General features: G+C 37.3%; 1 protein-coding gene across 18 annotated transcripts in view; it reads left to right on the forward strand.

Annotated features, from left to right (window-relative positions):
• Positions 1 to 25,902, forward strand: part of STAU2 (staufen double-stranded RNA binding protein 2) — a 320,498-nt gene that overhangs the window by 193,438 nt on the left and 101,158 nt on the right. For 13 of the 18 annotated variants that reach the window (XM_047728851.1, XM_047728856.1, XM_047728849.1 and 10 more), the window contains one exon: positions 15,136 to 15,249. The exons of 1 other annotated variant lie outside the window; for it this stretch is intronic. In XM_047728851.1, coding sequence (XP_047584807.1) covers positions 15,136 to 15,249 — 114 coding nt within the window. Of the gene's footprint in view, positions 1 to 15,135; positions 15,250 to 16,356; positions 18,049 to 18,147; positions 18,383 to 18,480; positions 18,508 to 19,678; positions 19,745 to 25,902 lie in introns of those variants that run through there. 4 more of the 18 variants (XM_047728847.1, XM_047728854.1, XM_047728839.1 and 1 more) reach the window with 4 other exon arrangements.

Genomic DNA, 25,902 nt, shown 5'->3' on the forward strand with positions numbered 1-25,902 from the left:
AAGGGATATTTGAAAAACATACATGTTTTTATCTGTATTACTGTCATTTTTAAAAAAAATTTTTATTTTTTTATTACTTTTCAGTGTACTAGAATTCATTGTTTATGCACCACACCCAGTGCTCCACACAATACGTGCCCTCCACAATACCCACCACCAGGCTGGCCCAACTTCCCACTCTCCCCCACCCGCCCACCCCCGCCCCTTCAAAACCCTCAGACTGTGATCTTTTTTAAGTATAAGAAAAGTCCAGAATCAAGTCCTAAAATGGAACATTGAAGAAACAAGGACTACTGTTTGAAGATGACACAGTGACAGCTTGAATAAATCTTATTAAGAGAAAAAAATTAAGAGAAAAATGTTTAAAAATATTAAGAGAAAAATTAAGAGAAAAAAATTTCCGTATATAAAAAAATTAGATGGACATGATGTTAACCAGGCTAGAGATGTCAAGCCATTGAGTACTGGAATTGATTTAACTGAAAAACAGAAAATGGAACACCTGCTTGTTGACTCTGGGCCAGTACTCATAAGTACCTTCACATGCTAGGTAGCATGCCAAGTACTGGGCACAGGAGGAGTTATGATCACGTTGGGGAAAGACAGGTAGATAAATCCAGTATGCAAAAGGTTGGCCACCACCATAAATTAGTCCCGTCTCCAGGGCTCAGTGTTTGAACGTTACACAGCAGCTTGATAACAAAAAATTAAAGATTTATGAAATACTGTATGTAATTCTGCCTCCAATAATGAGGGGCATAATAAGGGTAACCTGATAAGTTTTCACTTGAGGTGTGGTTAGCCATGTCAAGAATCACAAATAGGAATGAACAGCTTTGACTGAAGGAATTAGGGAAGAATTTATAGCAGATGGGACATTTGAAATAAGTTTTGAAAAGCACATAGAATTTTCAGGTGAATAAGAATTGCAGGCAGAAGGTAAGCACTGAAGACATAAAAGGACATGGTATTTCATAAAATGCTTAGAGTCAAAGTGGCAGTGGTTCGCAGGGAGACCAAGAAGCTGTGCTTTGCTAGGAGTTTAGATTTTTAGCTTTTAGGCAGAGACTGTGGCCTTATTTTTATTTTTATTTATTTTTTTAAATTTTATTTATTTATTTGTCAGAGAAAGAGCACAAGCAGGCAGAGAGGCAGGCAGAGGCAGAGGGAGAAGTGGACTCCCTGCTGAGCAAGGAGCCCAATGTGGGACTCGATCCCAGGACCCTGGGACCATGACCTGAGCCGAAGGTAGAGGCTTTAACCCCCTGAGCCACCCAGGTGCCCCTCTTGTGCTGGTTTTTATGAGTGCGCTTTCACTAGCCTGTTCCAGGTGGAAGCAAGATTCACATATGTTGAAGAGTAAGTAGAGACTATCTGAGAATACATAGACTATTTTTTCAAGAATTTGAGAGTGAAATAAATTAAGATAATATGAATGTGACATGTTTTAGGCAAGGTTTTATGTTTAGTATTGATGAGATGATAGAACTTAAAGGAAGTTAATGGGTTCCACTTTAAACACGTGAAATTTGCATTGCCTGAATAAAATTGTGCAAGAGGTAGTTCTTAATGCTTCTGGTGATCAGCAAGAAAGAATAGGACACACAGTTTGGAGAGTCATCTTTATACAGATGGAATTGAAGCCATAAAAGTAGTTAAGTTTATGGGGCGCCTGGGTGGCTCAGTCTGAAGCATCTGCCTTCGGCTCAGGTCACGATCTCGGGGTCCTGGAATCCAGCCCCACGTCAGGTTCCCGGCTCAGTGGGGAGTCTGCTTCTCCCTCTGCCCCTACCCCTGCTGGTGCTTTCTCTCTCTCTCTCTCTCTCCCAAATAAATAAACAAAATCTTTAAAAAAAAAAAGTAAAGTTTGACTAGGGAAAATGAGTAAATAGCATAGGAGAGATTCCCAGTGAATATTAACAATGTAAAGAGTTCATTTATCCATTAATTCTACTGAAATATATTGAGCACCTGCCATGGGCCAGGCATACTTCTTGGCCCTGAGGATGTAACGTATGACAGTCAAGGTTTCTGCTCTCATGGAGCTAACATAAAAATGGGTGTGTGGGGGTGAGATGTGGAGTAGGGACAGGGGACATCCAAACACATATGATAAATTCAAATGGTGTTAATATCTGAAGGTAATAGTTGCTAGGAAATTAATTGTGAGATTAGTTATGATTATTTATGAGAAGTATATGCAGGAGACTTCATGTCTCCAACTGTTGTGTCAAAGATAGCTATACCTTTTTGATATTTTAAAAAGCCTTATTGAGCTATAATTATGTGCAATTAGACACAACCATTTTATTACAAAGTTTTGAAAAATATATGCAACCATGTGACTGCTACCACAATCAAGACAATATTGCTATTACTGTAAAAGTTTTCCTGGTCCCTCTTTGCATCTTGTTTTCCCCACCTCCCCATGGATCCAGATAACCAGGATATCCTCTTGTTACTAAAGATTAGCTTTGCCTTTTCAGGAATTTCATAAAAATGGAACCATACAGTATGCACAGCCTTGCATCTGGCTTCTTTCACTCGCTATAATGTTTTTGAGATTCTTCCATATTGTATATAGTAGAGGGTTTTTTGGTTTGTTTGTTTGGTTTGGTTTTTGTTGTTTTTCATTAAGTACTAGTCCAGTGTAGGGATGTATACCACAAGTTGTTTCCCTTTACCTGTTGATGGACATTTGAGTTGTTTTCAGTTTGATGCTATTATGAATAAAGCTGTTTATGAATATTCATGTATAAGATTTTATGCAGACATCTTTCTAATTCCCTTAGAAAAATGCCCTGGAGTAAATTTGCTGGGTCACATGGTTAGTGTACGTACAAAGTTATAAGAAACTATCAGATTTTTTCAATATGCATATACATATTTTCAATATGCATAATGTAACATATTACATTCTTACTAACATGTATGAGAGTTCCATACATTGATATGATCAGTCTTACTCAAATAAGAGTACAGTGGTATCACATTTATATTTTATTTTATTTATTTTTTATTTATTTATTTATTTATTTTTAAGATTTTATTTATTTATTTGTCAGAGAGAGAGAGAGAGAGCGAGCACAGGCAGACAGAGTGGCAGGCAGAGGCAGAGGGAGAAGCAGGCTCCCCACAGAACAAGGAGCCCGATGTGGGACTCGATCCCAGGACGCTGGGATCATGACCTGAGCCGAAGGCAGCAGCTTAACCAACTGAGCCACCCAGGCGTCCCCACATTTATATTTTAATTTGTATTTCACTAATGACCCATATGATCTTCTTCTTATGTGCTTATTGGCCAATTATAGGTCTTTGTGAAATGTCCATGTCTTTGTCAAGTTTCTAATTGGGGTCTTTTCTTATGGCACTATAAGAGTCCTTTTTATATAATATTTGTGTTGCAAATATTATCTCCCTACCAGTATGATCTTGACATACTCAACTTAATTTCTTCTGCGAAGAGCCTATTTCCAAATAAGGTCACAATCAAAAGTATAGAGGTTAGGAATTTTGGAGCCATTGTCGAATTTACTGTATACTTATTGCTTTCATCTAATTTGGGAAATTTGAGGCCATATTTTCTTTCAGTAAGTATTTTGCACCCTTTCTCTGCTCTTCTTTTGAAACTCCATATATACGTATTTTTAAAATATTGTCCACAGATTCCTGAGTCTTTATTCATAAAAAATTTTTTTCTCTGAACTTTAAATTATATTTTTTAATTGATCTATAATTTTACTGTGTGTCTTCTTCAGTGAATTTTTTTAAACTTTGGATATTGTATTTTCATTTCTCGAATTTCCATATGGTTCTTTTTGAAGTTTTGGTTTCTCTGCTGAGATTTCCTATAAGAAGAGTTAAAATAGGTGCTTTAAACACCTTTTGTACTCATTTCAACATCAGGTATATTGAATTTGGTCTCCATTGAGTGCCTTTTCACTGGAGTATGAGTCACCTTTTCCTGTTTATTCCAGGTCAAGTAATTTTGGATTGAATCCTGACTATTGTCAGTGATACAGTATAGAGACTCTAGATTCTATTACATTCCTCTGCATAGTTTCGAATTTTGTTTTCTGAAGCAGTTAATCTGGCTGGACTCAAACTCCAAACTTTGTCTCTCATCTTAAACTTTCTATTCTTTTGGCTGTTATGAGAGCAGTCTCTTCTGGTTCTCTATCACCTTTTTTGTCAACTGCTGAAAAGAAGAACCTAATAACTTACTGGTTCCTGTTCCCTATCAGAAGTAATTTCAGTGGAAATTTTTGTAAAGACATTAATGATAGAGGAGAAAGTTCAGGTAGTAATAGTAATATTGTCCTAGAATAAAAATAGAAGTAGCTGAGAAATAATCTGTCATAGATGGTGTTTGCTCCTGCAGCCTGAGCAGCAACTTACTTTTAGCTTTCGGAAATCAGACAGCATTTATTGGTATCTCTTGGTTCAAGTTTCTTCATCCCCATTGCTAGGATTCCCAAGAATAGGCCTCTATTATAATTTTTTTTCTCTCAAAATCTCTAACTTAAGGAGGAACCTTTAACTTCTCTTTGTCGTGATGCTTTGGATATTACAATTTTCCAGGCTTTTATGCCAGAAACCTTTTTTTCCTGCATCCTTTTTTCCTTCCCATATCAGAAGTAGAAAGGACCACATTGCACAGTGACTTTATTTTTCTAATGAAAAGAAAATTTAATCTCCACTGATTCTCTTTTCTTGTGTTTGAAGATCTTTTAATATAAACCCTGATATGCGCAGAAAAACTGATATCTACTCTAATGGGCATGTGACCTCTTTCAAATCTCCTTTATTCTGAAGCACTAAAGGTTTACTTTTATAATGGCCTTTTAAAAATAATTTTAAATTTAGAGAAAGGTAGAAAGAACTTAATGCTAACAATTATACAACCACAGTATCATTATCAGCACCAGGCAATTAATGATGATGTAATCTTATTCAAAATTTTCCAGTGTTTCCTACTAATGTCCTCTTTCTTGCCCAGGGTCTGGTCTAGGATCCCACAGTGCATTTAGTTGTGATGTCTCTTAAATACTTCCAATCAAGTAATAGTTCTTTAGTCTTTCATGACCTTAATGTTTTTGAATAATATGATTATTTATTTTGTAGAATATTCCTGAATTTGGGCTTTTCTAATATTTTCTCATGATTGATCGATTGAGGTTGTACATTTTTGGTAAGAATATCACAGAATTGATGCTGTACCATTCTTAGTCCCCCAAATGCTTCTGTGTTTGTAATATAATTATCTTAATATCTCCTTTACATACATTAAGTACCATATCAGTGTTACAATTTTTGTTTCTAATGCCTAACATATTCAGAAAAGTCAAGAAGAGAAGGAAAGTGTGCTGTATATTCACCACTGTTTTTACTCCTTTCTGTGTTTTTTCTTTCTTCCCAATGGAGTTCAAGATCCCTGCTTTTATTATTTCCTTTCCGTTTCAAGACCTGAGTCTTTATTCATAAAAATTTTTTTCTCTGAACTTTAAATTATATTTTTAATTGATCTATAAGTTTACTGTGTGTCTTCTTCAGTGAATTTTTTTCAACTTTGGATATTGTATTTTCATTTCTCGAATTTCCATATGGTTCTTTTTGAAGTTTTGGTTTCTTTGCTGAGATTTCCTATAAGAAGAGTTAAAATAGGTGCTTTAAACACCTTTTGTACTCATTTCAACATCAGGAGTAGGTAGGTTGGCAACTTATATTCGATTTCTATTCATTTGAGATTGTTTTGGGTTCCCCTTCATTCCTTAAGGATATTTTTGCTCAATAGAAAATTTTGGTTTGACAGTTCGTTCAGCGCTCTAAAAATGTGCCAGTTCCTTATGGCTCCATGGTTTCTGCTGAGACACTGCTTTCAGAATGTCCCATCTCTGTAGGTCAGGAGTTGTTTCTCTCTTCCTGCTTGCTTCTAAGTTTATTCTTTGTCTGTAATTTTCAGAAGTTTGATTATGTTGTGTCTTTGTGTTTATTCTGTTTGGGATTTGCCCCGTTTCTGAAACTGTAGGCTTGTATCTTTTACCAGAATTTAGTACATTTTAGCCATTATTTCTTCAGATTCTTTTTAGCCGCAGTCACTGTCTCTTCTCCTCCTGGGATTCTGATGACACAAAATATTAGATCTTTCATTATGATCCTGGAAATATCTGTGTCTCTGTTCACTTTTCTCCATCTATTTTCTCTCTGTTGTCCAGGTTGGGGATTTTCTGTGTTTCTATCTACAAATTTACTAAATTTTTTTTTCTGTTTTCTCTACTTAGTTTTTAATTTTGGTTATTTTATTTTTCAGCTATAAAGTTTCTATTTGGTTCTTCTTATGCCTTCTGTTTCTTTGGTGAGACTACATTTTTTCATTTGTTTCAAATGTGTGTATAATTGCTTTTTTTTTTTTTTTTTTTTTGGAGAGAGAGAGAAAGAATGAATAAGCAGGGAGGAAGGTCAGAGAGAGAGGGAGAAGCAGACTTTCTGCTGAGCATGGAGCCCGACATGGGGCTCGATCCCAGGACCCTGAGATCACGACCTGAGCCAAAGGCAGATGCTTAACTGACTTAACCAGGCACCCCTGTAATTGCTTTTAAAAGCATTTTTATAATGGCTTCTTTGAAACACTTGTCAGATGAATCTAACGTCTATGTCATTTTGGTGTTGGCATCTCATGATTGCCTTTTCAAGTTGAGATTATCCTGGTTCTTGGTGTAATGAAAGATTTACTGTTGAATCCTAGATGTTTCAGGCATAATAAATCTCTGTGTCTTATGTATGACTTCTGTTTTTTTAAGTCCCCTGTTGCACCAACTAGGGATCTTGGAGTGCCGCCTTGTTACTTGTTATGGGTAAAATTTCACTTTCTCCACTGAGTTCTGTTCACACCCTGGTGGGAAGAGGGGGGCATGTTATAACTGCAAAGTGGTGAAAGTCCTGACCCTCCACAATGCCACTTCTGAGACCACCCCAGTGGGTGGATATAGCATGCCTCAATATCACTAGATTGAGACAAAAGCCTAGGAATCCAGCAGGGGTAAAAGTTATGACTCCCCTTCAGCCTTCTCAATCACTACTCTAGGTGGGGGATTGGGTCACCTCATTAATCTGGCAAGGGTAGAAGTCTAAGCTCCACAGTTGGTTTTTGCTGATGGGAGTGGGGGTGGGTCTGCCATATTTTCCGTGGTGTTTGGTTGGAATAGGGCAGTTATCATCTAAATGTTTTCTGTCTTGCTAATTTATTATTTTTCTGACCCTTTGGATAGAACGAGCATATTTTCTTGAGGTTTTATTATTGCTATTATTTTTTTTAAAGATTTTATTTATTTATTTGACAGAGATCACAAGTAGTCAAAGATGCAGGCAGAGAGAGAGAGGAGGAAGCAGGCTCCCTGATGCAGGGCATGATCCCAGGACCCTGGGATCATGACTTGAGCCGAAGGCAGAGGCTTTAAACCCACTGAGCCACCCAGGCGCCCCTATTGTTATTATTATTATTTTCTATATCCATTGTCATTTCCATGTTGCCAGCTTCTCTGGCATACAGTCCAGGACACATGAGGCAAAGAGAAAACTGAGAGACTCACCATTCTGTTGTTTCTTGGGTCTTGAAATCCCTAAGCTGGGATTCTTCCTCCTTGTCTCCTGCTTTCTGAATCCTTTTAGGTTTGTCTTATATATAATATCCCAAGCTTTTACTTGTACTTAGCAGGAAGAATAGGGAGATGTAGATCTGTTTCATCTTGTCTGAAAATAGAAGTCACAATGGTCTTTGCATCATGAATGTAATTATATTTGAAAACAAATATAGTATGTTTCTAAAATCTGTAATTCCTGAGTAGAAAGTAACACATTACAATACTTCTTATAAAAAATAACTAAATGCTGTTATAAATTAAACTGGTATATAATGAAAAGATTTGTAAGGTCTTGTCTTTAAAGTGATATTCAATACAATACAATAGAATTCTAATACATGAAAATTAGTTGGTTGGCCCTATTGGGAGGAGATTGTGTTAGGTTAACTTCGGTGGTGTACTAACTGCCTAAATGAACTGTAATTTTCCTTTGACCTTGTAAAAAGATTTTCTTGTTGAAAAGCTATTTTGTTTTAAGCCCTATAGATTTTAACATGTCTTGTTTTAAATACGTAAATGGTTATATATAGGAATGTCAAAGCACGAGTGCACATTACAAAAGACAGAAGATTCTTTTCTGGTAGCTATAAAATTGACTGTTAAAAATCACCTAGTGCTTTTTTTTTTCCCCAATGGAGATGTCAAACTAAAATAACTATATATGTGTGTGTATGATTTACTTTCCAATTAATTGACTTCTTCCTTAGACTTCCACTAGCATAGTGAGTAGAAACTGAAAAGCGAAGAAAAAAGATTTGGAATTTTTGTCATACATGCTCATCCCTTAAAGTAAGAGTGCAGTTATCTCTCTTGACAATATTGATAACACATCTGTTGTTGCATTTGCTCTGCAATTTTTAATCTGTGACTTATGCTAGACATAAATCTATACATCTCTGCCAAATTTTATACCAAGTACAGGCATGTAATTTTCAAAGCTTATCCCAAGCATAGAATTTCTGAAAGAGAGAAAAGATAATTATAAGTTGAGTCTCAGTTTTTATAATGTGACTTCCTTCATTCACTTACCCCTTTAGAGCCATTAATGTGACAAGCATATCACATACAGAATGAAACAGATTACTCCAACAGCTAAAATGCAGGTACACGACTGAACATGTTAAATATATGTTCACATTTTAGTTACAAAGGAGTTGATTTTAGTTATGAAAAGGATTGGGAAAAACTTTAGAGAAAGTCAGTGACAGACATTATCCTAATGTAGTATTACTGTTAATAATTATATATCTTGTCATGTCTTTTATTATATTATTATGATGTGTTACAATAGTAATAAGAATATCTAATATATATTTTAATGCTAATCATGAGTCAGACATTGTTCTAAGTGCTTTTCATGGACTTTATTACATATAAATTAATTCATTAATTGAATGTAGAACTAACATAATGTAGCTTTTTACTGTTGACCGCAGTTGACCCAAATAAGTAAGATGATTTACATGTCATCAAGCAGTTAAGAATGTTTAATATAAATTTAAGCTATTTATTAGGGCAATAGTTATCAAATAATAATGTTTCACATTTTGCCAAGAGAATGCTGTTTTGCGTGTTAATAAAGATATAGGTCTTCCATACTGCAGACTGCAAAAGTGAAGCATGTTTTGGCATGCTTATTCTTTTTTTTTTTTTTTTTTAATATTTTATTTATTTATTTGACAGACAGAGATCACAAGTAGGCAGAGAGGCAGGCAGAGAGAGAGAGAGAGAGGAGGAAGCAGGCTTCCTGCCGAGCAGAGAGCCCGATGCGGGGCTCAATCCCAGGACCCTGGGATCATGACCTGAGCCGAAGGCAGAGCCTTTAACCCACTGAGCCACCCAGGCGCCCCATGGCATGCTTATTCTTAGTTCCAGTGTTACACCCTTACTCTTTAGCTCCTTGCTGCCTTTTCTTCTCTGTGCAGAGCTTCTAAGCAGTAGCTAGAAGGGTATCTCTGCCTGCTTCTTTGCAGTAGACCCCACGGTTCATGAACCTGAGATGCACTAATCAAACTTGTTTTCTTGCTACGGTGATTATGCTAGGTATCACATATGAATGCACAGGCGTTTATCTTTCCTTAGTGATCTAAAGAGCAACTTTCTTTAAACATGGGTCTTTTTCACACCCTCCTCACTTTTGTCCCACAGGGAGTGACCATTAAAAACATCTGACAGCAAGCAGTTAACCAGTTTCCCGCTGAGATTAGTAAAATATTTAGTAGTCCTGCAACATCAAGGAATTTCAGCCCTGCAGGAAATGGTTTGATGGAACTTATTTTGGAGGTAGGAGGTAGGGAATTGACATTTTCACTTGGATGCCCTCTCATATTTTCAAAATGGCATGAAAAAATTTACATACCTAGCTTTTAATGTAAATTATTCTAAGGCTTATAGTATTTTTCTTTATTTCTTAAGTTATATGAATGGTTGAAGTGATGTGTGTCTCCTCTTCAGGAAAAAGAAATCTCTGGACTGGCAAAATCAGTATTCGAATGGACAATTATAGCATCTCATCTGGGTTTATGTGATTACAAGTCAAAACTAGAAAACTTATTTTAAAATAAAAACTATTATAGATTTGTACATTTCAAAGATAGCCACATTGTTTAATTTACATATATTGAAATTTTCTGCCCATCTTCTGATGGAATAATTTTTGTAAATCCATAAAAAGGAAACAAAACGTCAATTTACAGTATTTGATAGTGTTATAAATCCAAAACAAGTGCTATAACATTATAAAAATCAAGATCAATTGCTAACATTTTAGAGTACCAAAGTGGCAAAATGATATGATTTATAGACAATAAATCTTAAAGTACACAGAGAGGATGACTTTTTTAATCTTCTAAAATTATCTTTATTCACTTTTCTCTAATCAAAATCAAGGTCCTGTGACACCGCATACTGGAATTGTTAGGGCCACATTTGTAGAAACACACTGCTCTGTTGCAACAGAAAATGTTGCTCTGTCAGTTCTGAAGAGGTAGTGGGATTTATTACCCTAATTATTTCAAGCCAGTAGTCCTCTAAGAATTCTGGCTTCTGCTGATGCTTTGAATCAGAGGAAGCGTTTTTCTGTGTAGAAGGATGAATTTCAGAATGTCACTTGCACATTATCATTTTTTTGACATTCATAATTTTATGAACTCTAATGTTGTTATGTCCAAGAAGAAAATATGAAACTGAACAGAGCCATATCAAACTTGTTTTTACAAGTGGCTGATGGAGTGGTGTGTGAAGTGTGACTATCTCTTAAGGGTTCTTATCTGTAGATTATTACTTTTTGTTTAATTTGGAATTGTCCTCAATAATTTCCTATATTTCTCACATAATTTTATCTGCTTTATTGGGCAGCCTCAGTGCAGTGGAGGTATAAACATGGAATGATTTTATATTTTTCCAGTCACCACTTTACTCCATACTCTGTCAGGTCTCCCATTCATGTTCCTTTTTGATGTCTAGTTATGTTTAGCTTTTTTTAAAATTTAATTTCTTTTCAGTGTAACAGAATTCATTGTTTATGCACCACACCCAGTGCTCCATGCAATACATGCCCTCCATAATACCCACCACCAGGCACCACCCAACCTCCCACCCCCTGCCCCTTCAAAACCCTCAGATTGTTTTTCAGAGTCCACTGTCTTTCATGGTTCATCTCCCCCTCCAATTTCCCTCAACTCTCTTCTCCTCTCCATCTCCCCATGTCCTCCGTGTTATTTCTTATGCTTCACGAGTAAGTGAAACCATATGATAATTGACTCTCTCTGCTTGACTTACTTCGCTCAGCATAATTTCTTCCAGTCCCATCCATGTTGATACAAAAGTTGGGTATTCATCCTTTCTGATGGACACATAATACTCCATAGTGTATATGGACCACATCTTCCTTATCCATTTGTCCGTTGAAGGGCATCTTTTTTTTTTTAAGATTTTATTTATTTATTTGGCAGACAGAGATCACAAGTAGGGAGAGAGGAAGGGAAGCAGGCTCCCTACTGAGCAGAGAGCCTGATGTGGGGCTCCATCCCAGGATCCTGAGATCATGACCTGAGCTGAAGGCAGAGGCTTAACCCACTGAGCCAGCCAGGGGCCCCCGTTGAAGGGCATCTTGTTTCTTTCCACAGTTTGGCGACTATGGCCATTGCTGCTATGAACATTGGGGTACAGATGGCCCTTCTTTTCACTACATCTGTATCTTTGGGTTAAATACCCAGTAGTTCAATTGCAGAGTCATCTTTGGGTTAAATACCCAGAGTTCAATTGCAGAGTGCCTTACAGCACTGGTGTTGGGAGGCCTGGAAGGGGACCAAGATAGGGGGAGATGATGCCCTAACCTGGTTTCATCCACTCTGGTTTCCATGTAGATGACCTTCATAATTTTCTTTAGGCAGCGTTTAGTTTCTTCCAGTTTCCTCTGTCCCTGAAGGACAGCCATATTTCCTTTGGACTTTGCCAGTGGTCCTTGCCTCTGACCCGTCTGTTGGTAGGTGTCTCTTTGTTTGGCCTGAGTATCCCTTTGGCTTCTGTGGAGCTTCTCTTTGGCTCATGGGCCAAGGGCTCATGGCTCCAAGGGTCATGAATATGTAGGGTGAACATATCTCTCTTCATCCTTTTTTTCATTTTGTTTTCAGGCACACTGTGTGCCTAGACTCCTTCAGCAAGCTCTCAGATATCTCCAAACTTAATCTCTTTATTTTCCTATGTTTCCAAACTGCTAGGGGCACATACTGATTTCTGTCAAGATTTGTTTTCAAAGGAAGCCTATGGGTTCTGCTAGGGGACAGAATGTAAGTACTCCCACTCTGTATTAACTTTTTTCTTAGAGCTACCCCACTCATTGAAAATGTTATATTTCTCATAAGGGTGACAATCAAGATAATTCCCTCCCCTTCACTTCCCCCTTCCTAGTTCTTCTGTGTATTGTTGGATCAGTTCTGCTGACTCTTATTAAGGGGTTGGGAATAAGGCCTAGCCTTGATGTTGGCAGCTCTTAGCTCTCTTTTTGTTGTTGGCTGTGGTCCTGGTGTTGATTCTAGGGCAGTAGAGAAAGTCCCATGGGGGTTAGGTTCTTTTTAAATGATTAAAAAGCCCAGTGACTTAAGTAAAATAGATGTTTATTCTTTTCTCATGGAAAGTTCTGTAAGCTTATAGTCCAGACCTAGTGTGATGGGTCTGTTTCATGGAGTCTTCAGGGACCCAAGTTCCTGCCTACTCACCACCCTGCCATCTGTAGGTTTCAGGCCTTGTCCTTTGGTCAAAGATGGTAATGTCTGTCTATATCCCAAGCAGTGGGCTGACAAAATGAGCAAGAAGAAGCAAAAGGCAGACACTCAAAATCTCTCTTTTTTTTTTTTAAGTTTCCAGAAAGCTGTTAATGGAGTTCTTTCATTTACCTTCTACTCAGTCACATGGTGTCTTAGTTACAAAGGAGCCTGGGAAATATGAACTTTATTCTGAGCATTCATGTAGCCAGCTCGGAATTACTGTGGAAGAATATTAGAGGACAGTTGGCAGTCTCTGTCACATTCACTGGATGCTCTGACATTTTATTTGCGGCTGTGTGCAGACTTACATCTTTATATTCATCTGTTCTGTATGAGTTATATGTGGTCACCAGTGTTGAATGTCTGTGGGAGGCACAGTGTTTCATAGGGTATCGCAGGCTTCCAGGAGGAAGTTAATTCTTTCAGTAATGATATCTAAGCCATGGATGCAAATGCAGTTTGGAGTTTATATTTTCTACTGGGATTGTCTTGTGGTATTTCTGTCCTTTGTAATTTTCATTTCTCTAGAAGAAAGAATAGAACTGCAATAAACTGGCTAACAAGTGTATTCACTGTCAATTTGGATATTTAGGGAAGTGACATGTCTTTCATACAGACTTTCAACTGATGTTAAAGGGTAATTAGGTTTTATTTTAAAAAGCATGTTTTATAATAGCACTCTGTACGACATCATATTTTAACGGTACCATGAACAGCTGTGAGCTATAGTTATTTTAGTGTCACCATTTATTGGCTTTTGCATAAACCTGTTATGTGATAAGTTTCATTTTCCCCCATCATATGTAGCTGATGCATAGTAAACAACACATCCACATGCTTGAACTCACATATACTGAGTGACCTTTCAGTTTGCTTAGGAGGTATACTATGGTGATTTAGAACTGTTGTCAAGATTTTTCCCCCAAAGTTAACTTGGAAAAACTATTTTTATAATAAAATCTCTAAAGTGCTTTGGAAATAAGCTTTGTATATTTCCTCAATTTAAACTCTAAACTACTTTTTAGAGATTCCAGGATTTCCCTACCTTCAGGGAAACTGATGGCAAATCTTAACCCTACCAGCTTAAAAAACTTCAGTTATTAAAATATTAGACTGAGATCCATATTGTTGTCATTTTCAGTCAGATGTCTATTTTCCATGACAAAATATACATGGACCATAATCTATAATAAAGTTATATTACATAATATAGGGTATTACACAGCAGTCAGAATTAATTCAGAGAACTAATATGTGTTTTAATTTTCTTCCTCACGAATTCAAGATTTTCACCTCAGCTTTTATCCTAGACCTATACACATTTAACAAGTTGAGCCAAGTGATAACTAATAGACCAGTTTTCTCTGTAATATAATTAGTAGGAATTCCATTCTATAGGCTTGTTTCATTAATTTATCTCAAAAGTAATGCTGTTTTTGCTTTGTTAGCTTAGAATTAAAATAAGCGCTGCGTGAAAGAACTTTTGTGAAAGTAGATAAATGAGAGGATGTAAATTTTCCCACTGGGAAGAAAGACTCACACTTCGCTTTACTCCCATTTACCCTACTTCTGATACGGAATGTGTCTTACATGTGGTTTTAATAACGGTTGGTTTTATTTAACTAAAAGAAAAATAATATGTAACTTTATTTTGGTCTGACATTAGAAATCATTTTAGTTTAATTCTACTTGATTGTAATGTTAAAATGTCAAGCAGAACATGATGTAGTGATAGCTGTATATATTTAATAGTGGTTTTATAGAGACTATAATGTAGAAATAGAAGAATGTCACTACCAATTAAGTGGCAGTCACACAGACATAGAGTCAAAGATGAGTGAAACTTCAGGTTGACAAAATTCCATTGAAATCAAGTGAACTTTGCCTTATACTTACCCTCAAGTCTTTTATGCATTATGCATTATGAAAAGCTGGACTTACAAAGACAGGTATAGCACTTAATTGTGAATTTTTCTACTGGCTGTAATATTGTAAAACATTTTATAAAGCATTTCCTCAGCTCTTTCACAACTTCAGAAGTACTTAAAATGGAATTAATAGATTTTCCATCGATACTGTAAGGTCCTGATAAGGTTTTAAATATTTGAAGTGTGTTCTGCATAAATTATTTGAATTCTTGTGGAAATATAGAGCCTTTGGACAGGACCTGTTGCATCTGGCTCCCTCTTACAAGTGGTGTTCAGCAGATTGCATGTGTTCTGTTATAGGTTCACTACTGTGATAGACAAAGTGGCAAAGAGTGTGTGACCTGTCTGACATTAGCCCCTGTGCAGATGACTTTCCATGCTATTGGAAGCTCCATTGAAGCCAGCCATGACCAGGTATAATATGCCACTGCCATTTTGCTGCGTTATGGCCCAGCTGAGAAATCAGAGACCATAAAAATGGAAGCTACACGCACACATACAGCTTTGTTTCCCCTAACATATTATCCACTAGCACCATGTGCTAGAATTTTGAAAAATCCACAATTTTTGTGTTGGAAACTGGTATCTTAGGAGAGTTAAATTATTTTAGACTTCTAGTTTGTAGTTCATTATTAACTGAAATATAGAATTCTCTTATACAGAAGAAATAATTGCCCTACAAGTTATCTTTCTTTTTAATAATTACGTATAAGAAGCAGGGTTAGCAAAACTAGATAAACTAGAGTCTCACTGTATTATAGTCATGTAGTTCTGTTGATGAGGGTTGAGTATTACAGAATGTGTTTAAAATAATTGAACTTTCAGAACCATCAACTTACTCCCATAATTTGGGATATTACTAAAATGATGCACCAGTGTTGTTTCTACTTTTAAAGCTTTATTTCTGAAATAAGGCTAAAAATCTGTAAAGTATATTGTTTAATAATAACAAAATTCCTTTGTTTAGTTAGCAGCTTAAAAATGCATCCTGCTTATAAGATAATAGATATTTTCAACTAAAATAATCATCAGATTAGATTAAACTAATGATCTGGGTCATAGAGTTTCTAGTTTGGAGTCAAAATAAATACACATGCACACAATTTACCGTTTGACTAACCAGCTGTGCTTTCTAAATTAACTTCACACGCAGAACAGTGGGCACCCACGTTTATATCCATTTCTTAGTAAATTTGAGAGTTTCTTATAGTCTTGCCAGACTAATCTTTTTCCTTCTCTCTGAGGAGTACCCTTGCATGAAAAGAATAAAAGAACATAGTAGTGTATCTTCTCAAACACACGATTTATTGTCCAACTCAAAAAAGACATTCTTAAGGGCACATCTCTCTAGTTCATAATGTTTCAGACATTGTGGGGTTTCCAATCATGTTTTGTTGATTGATGGCAAGTTATTGTGGGGTTTAGGAAAAAGCAGCTAATTAGGCAGAAAACCTCAGTTTTAGGAACTAACCATAGCGTAAGTTAGATGCAGCTACCTGAATGGATTCTGCCTCTCTTTAGGACCCTGTTTTCTGGAATGTTATATAAGGGAATTGGTTAGATGACTTACAAGACCCACTCCAGTGCTACCGTTTTGATTCTGTGACTGATCTTCCTGCTCCTGGTTAAATGAAACCAACCAATAATAAGCAGTTGACAGCATATTGACCTTGAAAGCAGTTTTGAGATGACTGCAGTGCTTCTCCGAGTTTGGCCCTGACATACGCTCCCGCTGCAGGAAAGCATGCAGCAGCAGTAGAGGGATGGGACCTAACCAAACTTACAGAATACACTTCCTGTATAAAACGATAACTTAGCTGTATGCTAGGTTCGGGAGAAATGACAGGAATGTTGGACATGGTTCCTGCTGTCGTGGAGCCTGCAATCTAGCAACTTTACTACTTTGAATATTTACCAAAAAGTCTAGCGACTGCTGTACCCCCCTATATCCATTCATGGCAGAAACAGATGCAATAGCAGCACGAGATAACCATCCTGCAAAGGCCTCTCCTTCAGCCAAGCAAAGAAATGAAAGTGCTTCAGAAGCCCACACACCTGAGAAGAGCAAGAGCAACCCACTGTTAGCAGAGGTAGCATGTTGCTATAAAATGGCACTGGAATGGGAATAGAGACTGAGATCAAACCTAGATTTTCCATGAAGTAGCCATAGGAACTTGTCTCTACCTGTTGGAACTTGGCTTCTTCAGGAGTAAAATAATGAGGCTGGCTCAGGCTTATGCCCAGTCCATGTGGCCACATATACAAAGTGCTGGGTTGGTGTTAGTCCGTATGGCACCTTTACAAATAAAAAAAAAAAAAAAGATGCTTCTACCTCAAGGTATTTTATTGCTATCCAAATCTGTAAGACCTATAGCAGGAATAGAACCCCCCACCCAACACACACACCCATGAAGTGTTCAGTACATAACCTGTACAACTGCACATAGAGGTCTTATACTTGATCTATCTGGAATGTCAGTTTTACTCAATGGTAAATAAATAAAGTTATTTTTATATTAAAGCAAATACAATTGCATTGGAAATGATGAACTTGCATGAAATTTTAAGGTAAAAAAAAACTTTTCAGGAAAGGCATTGATAATGGTCAGATGGATGGATGGAAGATGGATGGTTAGATGCGTAAATGAAGGGAGCTGTGACTGGAGTGGTCATCCTGTCTGCCACATGCTCTACTCTGGCAGCCTCTGAGGTACAAATGGAAGTAGGGGCATGATCAGTGCTCCTCCCTGTACTTGGGTTATCAGGCTCCCTGAGGAAGGGAGACACAGTGAACCTCTGCTCCACATCCTGCAGCTTTTCTGCATTATGTTGCCATTACCCTTTCCTCATACTGAGGGTCTGTCTAAGCAACAAGTACTTCTTCACCATACCAAAAGAATAAACTTGATCATAAGTCGGAAAGGGTGGACCACTAAATGCTGCTTCACCTATTAATCAGTAAATACTGGAAAACATTTTAAAGCAAGAAAAATGATGATCACTTACAAAATGTTTTCTATTCTTAACTCATTTGAGCCAATGCAGTTGAGCAAACAATAAGTATTCTAGAAAAACTATACGTAAAATTTAGAGGCAGTCCTTCTTATGAAACTCACGAGGTTCTTATCTATGTAGAAAATGAAGGCGAGAAATGGAAGAACTATCTAGCCTTGAACATTTACAGTTTACGTTCTATTTTTAGATTTAACTCTAGGAACTCAGTGAAGTAAAGAGTAAATATATTATCCAGTGTATTTACTCATGTATTAAGGAGTAAAAGGACAAGGACTGTTAAAAATATCTCTATCAAAGGTCCATACAGATCTACAGAATGGAGGAGAGAGATTCAGTATCATCTGTATGCTGATGATGTCCAAATGTATGGAACTTCCGATTCTCCCGCCTCCCTCCGCCAAACCTGCCTCTTCCTCTTCCCCTGTCTTTTCCTTTTATCCATCCTGGTAGATGACACCACCATCTACCTTGTTGCTCAAGCCAAGCTCCTTGGAGCATCTTTGCTTCCTCTTTCCTCAAATGCTACATCCAGTTCCAGTATCCCTTTCTGAATTACATCTGTCACCAGACCACTTTCCACCACCTCCAGTGTTGCCATTGTAGTCACTATTATGGGTTTTTTTCTTTAAGGTTTTATTTTGAAGTAATCTCTACACCCAACATGGAGCTTGAACTTAACACCCCCAAGATCAAGAGTCTCATGTACCGACTGTACCAGCTGTACCAACTGACCATCCAGGCACCCCCTATCATGTTTAGACAATTGCAGTAGTCTTTACACTAGCTTCCTTCTTTCTACTTCTGTTCCATTGTGTGTATATTCCACACAGTAGCCAAAATTATTTTAACTTAATCAGATCACATTATTCAGCTGTTTGGAACCTTCCAGTAGCTTCCCATCACACATACTATAAATCCAGAATTTTTGTTATGGCATGTACGGCCCTATATGATTTGGCTTTCTCTGCTGCTCCAATTGCAATTCCGACCACTCTCCTTTCCACTCAGTATCCCAGTCTCATTAGCTTCATTGCCAGTTGTATCATGACATGAAAGAAACCAGACTCAAAAGGCTCCATACTATAGATGCAATGTGTATGAACTGGAGAAGACAGAATGATAGAGATAGAAAACAGATCATTGGTTGCCAGGGCCTGAGGAGGGATTGACCATAAATTGTCACAACAATTTTTGGGGGTGACAGAAATGTGCTATAGCTTGATTGTGGTGGTAGAACATGACTGTATGCATTTACTAAACTTACAGAACTGTATGCTGAAAAGGGTACATTTTATTGTATTTAGATTACACCTCAATAAACCTAACTTAAAAAAATATCCAGATTTATTCCTTTATCAGTGATCCATATACGGAATTGGCCCCAGAAAAATGTAGAAACATGACACACCCTTTTCTTTCCTGCGTTCTCTGAAAATGTTGGATCCACCTTAGAATGCACTGAATTAAACTTAGAGCCAGATTTAGAGCTTCTCTGAATGTTAGTGGTTAGGTAAGGTCTGCTTCAGGCTCTCAGGATTATTATTAATCTCCAAAAAGTGTGTCTAAGCCTGCCTGCCTTCAGAGAAACGATCTGTAGTATTTCCCATTTGGAAACTCTGAACTCTCATCCAGGCAGTGGACAGTCATCCTGGCTGGTTGCTGCCTGGGAGTCCCTGTGGTGTCTGGGTAGAAATGGTCTATGTATGTTTACTTTATTCATCACAGCAAATGTGATACTATACATTTACATTAGTTTAGAATGTTTAACTGTCTAGAATAAAAACAGTTTAAATTTCAGATACTGATTTTCTTTTCAAATATTTTTTAGCAAACATTTGTTGACGAAATAACTCTCTGGGAATACTGCACTAGTTACTAGAGCATACAAAGGTAACTGGCTTCTTCTAGTCCTCGTAATAAGCTAGATAACTAACTTAATGTAGTCTTCAGGAGGCTAATCGTCCTGTGAAATTTAAAATCTGCAGATCATATGGTGGCTTCAGTGACGAGCAGTCCTCCTTATTCATTAGTGGAGCAAAGAGCGCATTTATTTGGTGAGATGGAGCTAGTGGGGGTTTTGCTCTATGTTTTTCAGTAGTTCCTATTTGGAAATTAAATTTATATTGGTTAGTGGTTATTATTAAAAGCAAAATCCTTTTTAATAGCGCAGAAAGGTTTTCGGAATCTTCTAGCTTGATATAATTCACCAAATATTCTTTCCTCTCTCTTCTGGCCTGACACTTTCTACATCTTTCTTCATCACCCTTGGATGTTACTGAGCACTGCTGACTCTCTGTGTGTGTTACTAACATCAGCCACCTTCTAGGTACCCTCAAAATCATAAACTTCCTTCCCTCTCTTTTTATTTTTTTTAATTCACCTTTATTTAGACTGCATTATTAATCTCACAATTTCAACTATACTGGGTAAGCAGACATAGATTTGTTCAAATACTGCAGGTTAATTTCTAGTTAATAGTTTTACCACTGCCTACCTCATTTTGTTCAGGTTAGCTTTGGAACTCACTTGCTTCATATAAAAAAAATGAATAAATCAACGACCTAACCAAGCACTAACTCGCCCATGAAGTGTGACATATGTCAATTACTATTTGCTCTAATCTGACTTCTAGTCAACATAAAATGAAATTATGATATAAATGGTGGTGTATACTTAGCACAGTACTTAGAATTTATGAAATGAAAAATTCTTCAACAGAAAACAGGAACCAAATTTATATTAAATGTGTTTACTGTGTGCTAGATACTATGCTAGGATCTACATCCATTATTTTGCTTAATTCTCATAATAATTCTATGAGGTATAAACTATAGTGTTTGTATATTTACTTCATGTTCTACATGACCTGTAAGAGTTTATGTGCACATTAGCAAATCAAGTGCAGTTGTTCCCCATGTGTGTGCTTTGACTAGAATTCAAGGCGGACCTCTCAGTGAAAGGACAGCCACGAAGTGTAACAAGTTACAAATCTAATGGTTATTTCTGTTCTACTTTTGATTAGTTAAATTCTGCTCATAGTTTTTTTGTTCCAATCAAAAATCTCTTTCCCTTAGTAATTATTCCATAATGTCTTACAGTAATACAATAGTTTAAAACTGAGAAAGTAAAAGCCTTCACACATATTAAATATATACTATCACAATAATAACACATGGATTCATTATAGGCTATATACAGAACTTTTGTGGTACTAAATGGACTTAAATGATTGTGCATATAGTCCCTTTCCCTTGAGGTAATTGTAACCTAATGAATTGTATCAGCTAGGATCCTTTTGGCTACGAGTAACAGAAAACCTGACTCATACTGGCTTAAACAATAAGGAAACTTGTTATCTCCCATAACAGGAAGTTCAGAGGAAGAGTGAACTCCAGGGTTGGTTGATAAAGTAGCTCAGTGATGTCAGTAAGGACTCAGTTTATTCCATTTCTTAGCTCTGCTTTATCCTCTGGCTCATGGAAGATGGTGACAGTCGTTCTCTGTGTCACTGGGAGTGTAGCCACATTTAAAAGAAAATGAGAGAACTGATCATACTGGTCTCCTCCTAGGGGCAAAGACATCTATATCAGGAACTCCTTCAGCTGTCTTTCCTTCATGGCACAGGGTTGGATTGGGTCATTCACAACCCCATCTCTAAACTAGTCACTGGCAAGAGAAATGAGATCATTATGAGTTTATTTTTATTTTTTAAAGATTTTATTTTTTAAGTAATCGCCCAATGTGGGGCTTGAACTCATAACCCCAAGCTCAAGAGTCACATACTGTACTGACTGATACAGCCATGTGCCCCAAGATCACTCTGAGTTTATTGTTTGTTTGTTCTTCATTTTATTTTATTTCTTTTCAGTGTTCCAGCATTCACTGCTTATGCACCACACCCAGTGCTCCATGCAATATGTGCCCTCCATAGTACCCACCACCAGGCTCACCCAACCCCCGACCCTCCTTCCCTCCAAAACCCTCAGTTTGTTTCTCAGAGTCCACATTCTCTCATGGTTTGTCTTCCCCTCTGATTTCCTCCAACTCGCTTCTCCTCTCCATCTTCCAATGTCCTCCATGTTATTCCTTAGCTCCACAAGTAAGTGAAACCATATGATAATTGAGTCTCTCTGCTTGACTTATTTCACTCAGTATAATCTTCTCCAGTCCCGTCCATGTTGATACAAAAGTTGGGTATTCATCCTTTCTGATGGAGGCATAATACTCCATTGTATATATGGACCATATCTTCTTTATCCATTCATCCGTTGAAGGGCATCTTGTTTCTTTCCGACAGTGGCCATTGCTGCTATGAACATTAGGGTACAGATGGCCCCTCTTTTCACTACATCTGTATCTTTGGGGTAAATACCCAGTAGTGCAATTGCAGGGTCATTGGGTAGCTCTACATTTAATTTCTTAAGGAATCTCCACACTGTTTTCCAAAGTGGCACCAACTTGCATTCCCACCAACAGTGTAAGAGGGTTCCCCTTTCTCCAAATCCTCTCCAGTACTTTTTGTTTACTGTCTTAATTTTGGCCATTCTAACTGATCTAAGGTGGTATCTCAATGTGGTTTTGATTTTAATCTCCCTGATGGAAGTTGAAAGGACGATGATGATGATGAACATTTTTTCATGTGTCTGTTAGCCATTTGTATGTCTTCTTTGGAGAAGTGCCTGTTCATGTCTTCTGCCCATTTTTTGACGTGTTTATCTATTTTGTGCGTGTTGAGTTTGAGAAGTTCTTTATGGATGTTGGATATCAGCCCTTTGTATGTGGTGTCATTTGCGAATATGTTCTCCCATTCCGTGGGTTGCCTCTTTGTTTTGTTGACTGTTTCCTTTGCTCTGCAGAAGCTTTTGATCTTGACAAAGTCTCAAAAGTTCATTTTTGCTTTTGTTTCCTTTGCCTTGGAGACGTATCTTGAAAGAAGTTGCTGTGGCCGATGTTGAAGAGATTACTGCCTATGTTCTCCTCTAATTTTTTGATATATTTCTGCCTTACGTCAAGGTCTTTTATCCATTTTGAGTTTATCTTTGTGTATGGTATGAGAGAATGGTCGAGTTTCATTGTTCTACATGTAGCTGTCCAATTTTCCCAGCATCATTTATTGGAGAGACTGTCTTTTTTCTACTGTATATTTTTTCCTGCTTTGTTGAAGATTATTTGACCATAGAGTTGAGGGTCCATATCTGACTCTTCTACTCTGTTCCACTGGTCTAATACACCAGCTCTCTTTGCACCTTTACACCTTAAAGAACTAGAGAATAAAAAACCAATTAAGCAAGCCCCACACACAAGAAGGGAAATAATCAAGATTAGAGCAGAGATCAATAGAAGATCAACAGATAGAAACTAGAGATACAGTAGAACACATCAGCGAAACTAGAAGCTGGTTTTTTGAAAGAATCAATAAGATAGATAAATCATTGGCCAAACTAATCCAAAAGAAAAGAGAGAGGACCCAAATTAATAAAATTATGAATGAAAAGGGAGAGATCACGACTAACACTAAGGAAATAGAAGCAATCATCAGAAATTATTATCAACAGTTATACGTCAATAAGTTAAGCAACCTGGATGAAATGGATGCATTCCTGGAAACCTATAAACCTCCAAAACTGAAACAGGGAGAAATTGACAACCTGAATAGACCAATATCTAGTAACGAGATTGAGGCAGTGATCAAAAACCTCCCAAAAAATAAGAGCCCAGAACCTGATGGTTTCCCTGGAGAATTCTACCAAACATTCAAAGAAGAAATAATACCTATTCTCCTGAAGCTGTTTCAAAAAATAGAAACAGAAGGAAACCAGACTCTTTTTATGAAGCCAGCATTACCCTGATCCCCAAACCAGGCAAAGACCCCACCAAAAAGGAGAATTTCAGACCAATATCCCTGATGAATATGGATGCCAAGATTCTTAATGATCCAATAGTACATTAAAAAGATTATCCACCATGACCAGGTGGGATTTATCCATAGGATGCAAGGTGGTTCAGCATTCGCAAATCAACGTGATAGAACAAATCAATCAGAGATGAGAGAGAAGAACCACATGGTCCTCTCCATTGATGCAGAAAAAGCATTTGACAAGATACAGCATCTGTTCCTGATTAAAACGCTTCAAAGTATAGGGATAGAAGGAAAATTCCTCAACTTCATAAAATCTATCTATGAAAAACCCACAGTGAATGTCATCCTCAGTGGGGAAAACTGACAGCCTTCCCACTGAGATCAGGAACACAACAAGGATGCTTACTCTCATCACTCTTGTTCAACATAGTACTAGAAGTCCTAGCAACAGCAATCAGACAACAAAAAGAAATAAAAGGTATTCTTTTTTTTTTTTTAAAGACTTTATTTATTTATTTGACAGACAGAGATCACAAGTAGGTGGAGAGGCAGGCAGAGAGAGAGGAAGGGAAGCAGGCTCCCCGCTGAGCAGAGAGCCCGATGCGATGCGGGGCTCAATCCCAGGACCCTGGGATCATGACCTGACCCGAAGGCAGAGGCTTTAACCCACTGAGCCACCCAGGTGCCCCTAAAAGGTATTCAAATTGGCAATGTTTGTTTGTTTTTTAAGACTTAGGTTTTTGAGAGAGAGAGTGAGCAAGTAGGAGGAGGGACAGAGGGAAAGAAAGAAGCCTGAAGCAGACTCCCTAGTGAGCGCAGAGTCTGATGACCTGGGGCTCAATCCCAGAACATTGAGATCATGTCCTGAATCAAGATCATGATGAAGCCAAAATCAAGAGTCTGCTGCCTAACCAGCTGAGCCACCCAGATGCTTCAAGATCACCATAAGTTTAAATGAGGAATTAGATGCCATAAATACAATTTTAAATTTTCTACTAAACCCATTAAAAAACTTAAAAAAAAAACCAGGTAAACTTTATCTTAATATATTTTATTTAGGGGCATCTGGGTGGCTCAATTGGTTGAGCAACTACCTTTGGCTTGGGTCAAGTCCTGCATTGGGCTGCCTGCTAAGTGAGGAGTCTGCTTCTCCCTCTGATGTTCCCTCTCTCATGCACTCTCTCTCTCTCATTCTCTCTCTCAAATAAATAAAATCTTAAAATTTACATTAAATATATTTACTATATATTAAATATATATTTTAAATATATATTTTGGGTATATTGGATATATATATATATAATATAATATATGTAATTTAAGCCAATATATCTAAAGTATCACTTCAACATAACTTCTAAAATTATATCTCATTTTGGATGAGCCACACTTCAGGTGCTCAACAGCCACATGTGTTTGGCACAGTGCAGGTCTGTGGGCATTATGATTTTGTCCCTACCTTTGTCTCCTTTCTCTTCCTTCACCATTTTCCCTGTACCTAACTTATACCCACACTTCATGTTCTGGCACTTTTGAGTTTCCATATCTCATGCTTGCTTGCATCTGTATCTTTGTTTCTACATCTTCCCTCTGTTTGGGCCATTCTGTCCTTTCTCATAAGAGGAACTTTAATTGTTGTGTCTGTCAGATCCAACCAAGCTGTCACTCCAGTCAACAGGTCTTACCCAAACCTACTTTCTACATTATTCCACTATTCAACTTATCATACTGTCTTCCCATTGTTTTTTGTATTGATCTACTCATTAGGCAGTGACCTCTGTGAGGTACAGGGCAGTGTCTCATTCACCTTAATACTCTCCATGCCTGTGCTCTGGCACATAAAAGACACTCAATTCATGTTAATAGATTGGAAATGAATTGAATGAATTTTGAAGAAAATGAGAATAACTTGGATTTGGTAGAATTAGTGAGAGAAATACAATCTTTGACCGAGTATGCTTTCTCTCATGATGGCCTTATAAGGACATTATTTGTGAAAGCATTCTGGAACTTGCATATGTTGACCTCCGAATATTTATATACTCTGAATATATATAACTGTCATTAAGATTCCATCATATATTTCCATGAATTTGTGTTTGTATCCTCTAACTTGTCTAACCTATCACGTATACGCTTACAACCTTCTCAGGGTCTTCAAATTTAAGGGACTGCCTCCTGATTCTAGGATC

Source organism: Lutra lutra, chromosome 4 (assembly GCF_902655055.1).
Source record: "Lutra lutra chromosome 4, mLutLut1.2, whole genome shotgun sequence".
Classification (NCBI taxonomy): Eukaryota; Metazoa; Chordata; class Mammalia; order Carnivora; family Mustelidae; genus Lutra; species Lutra lutra.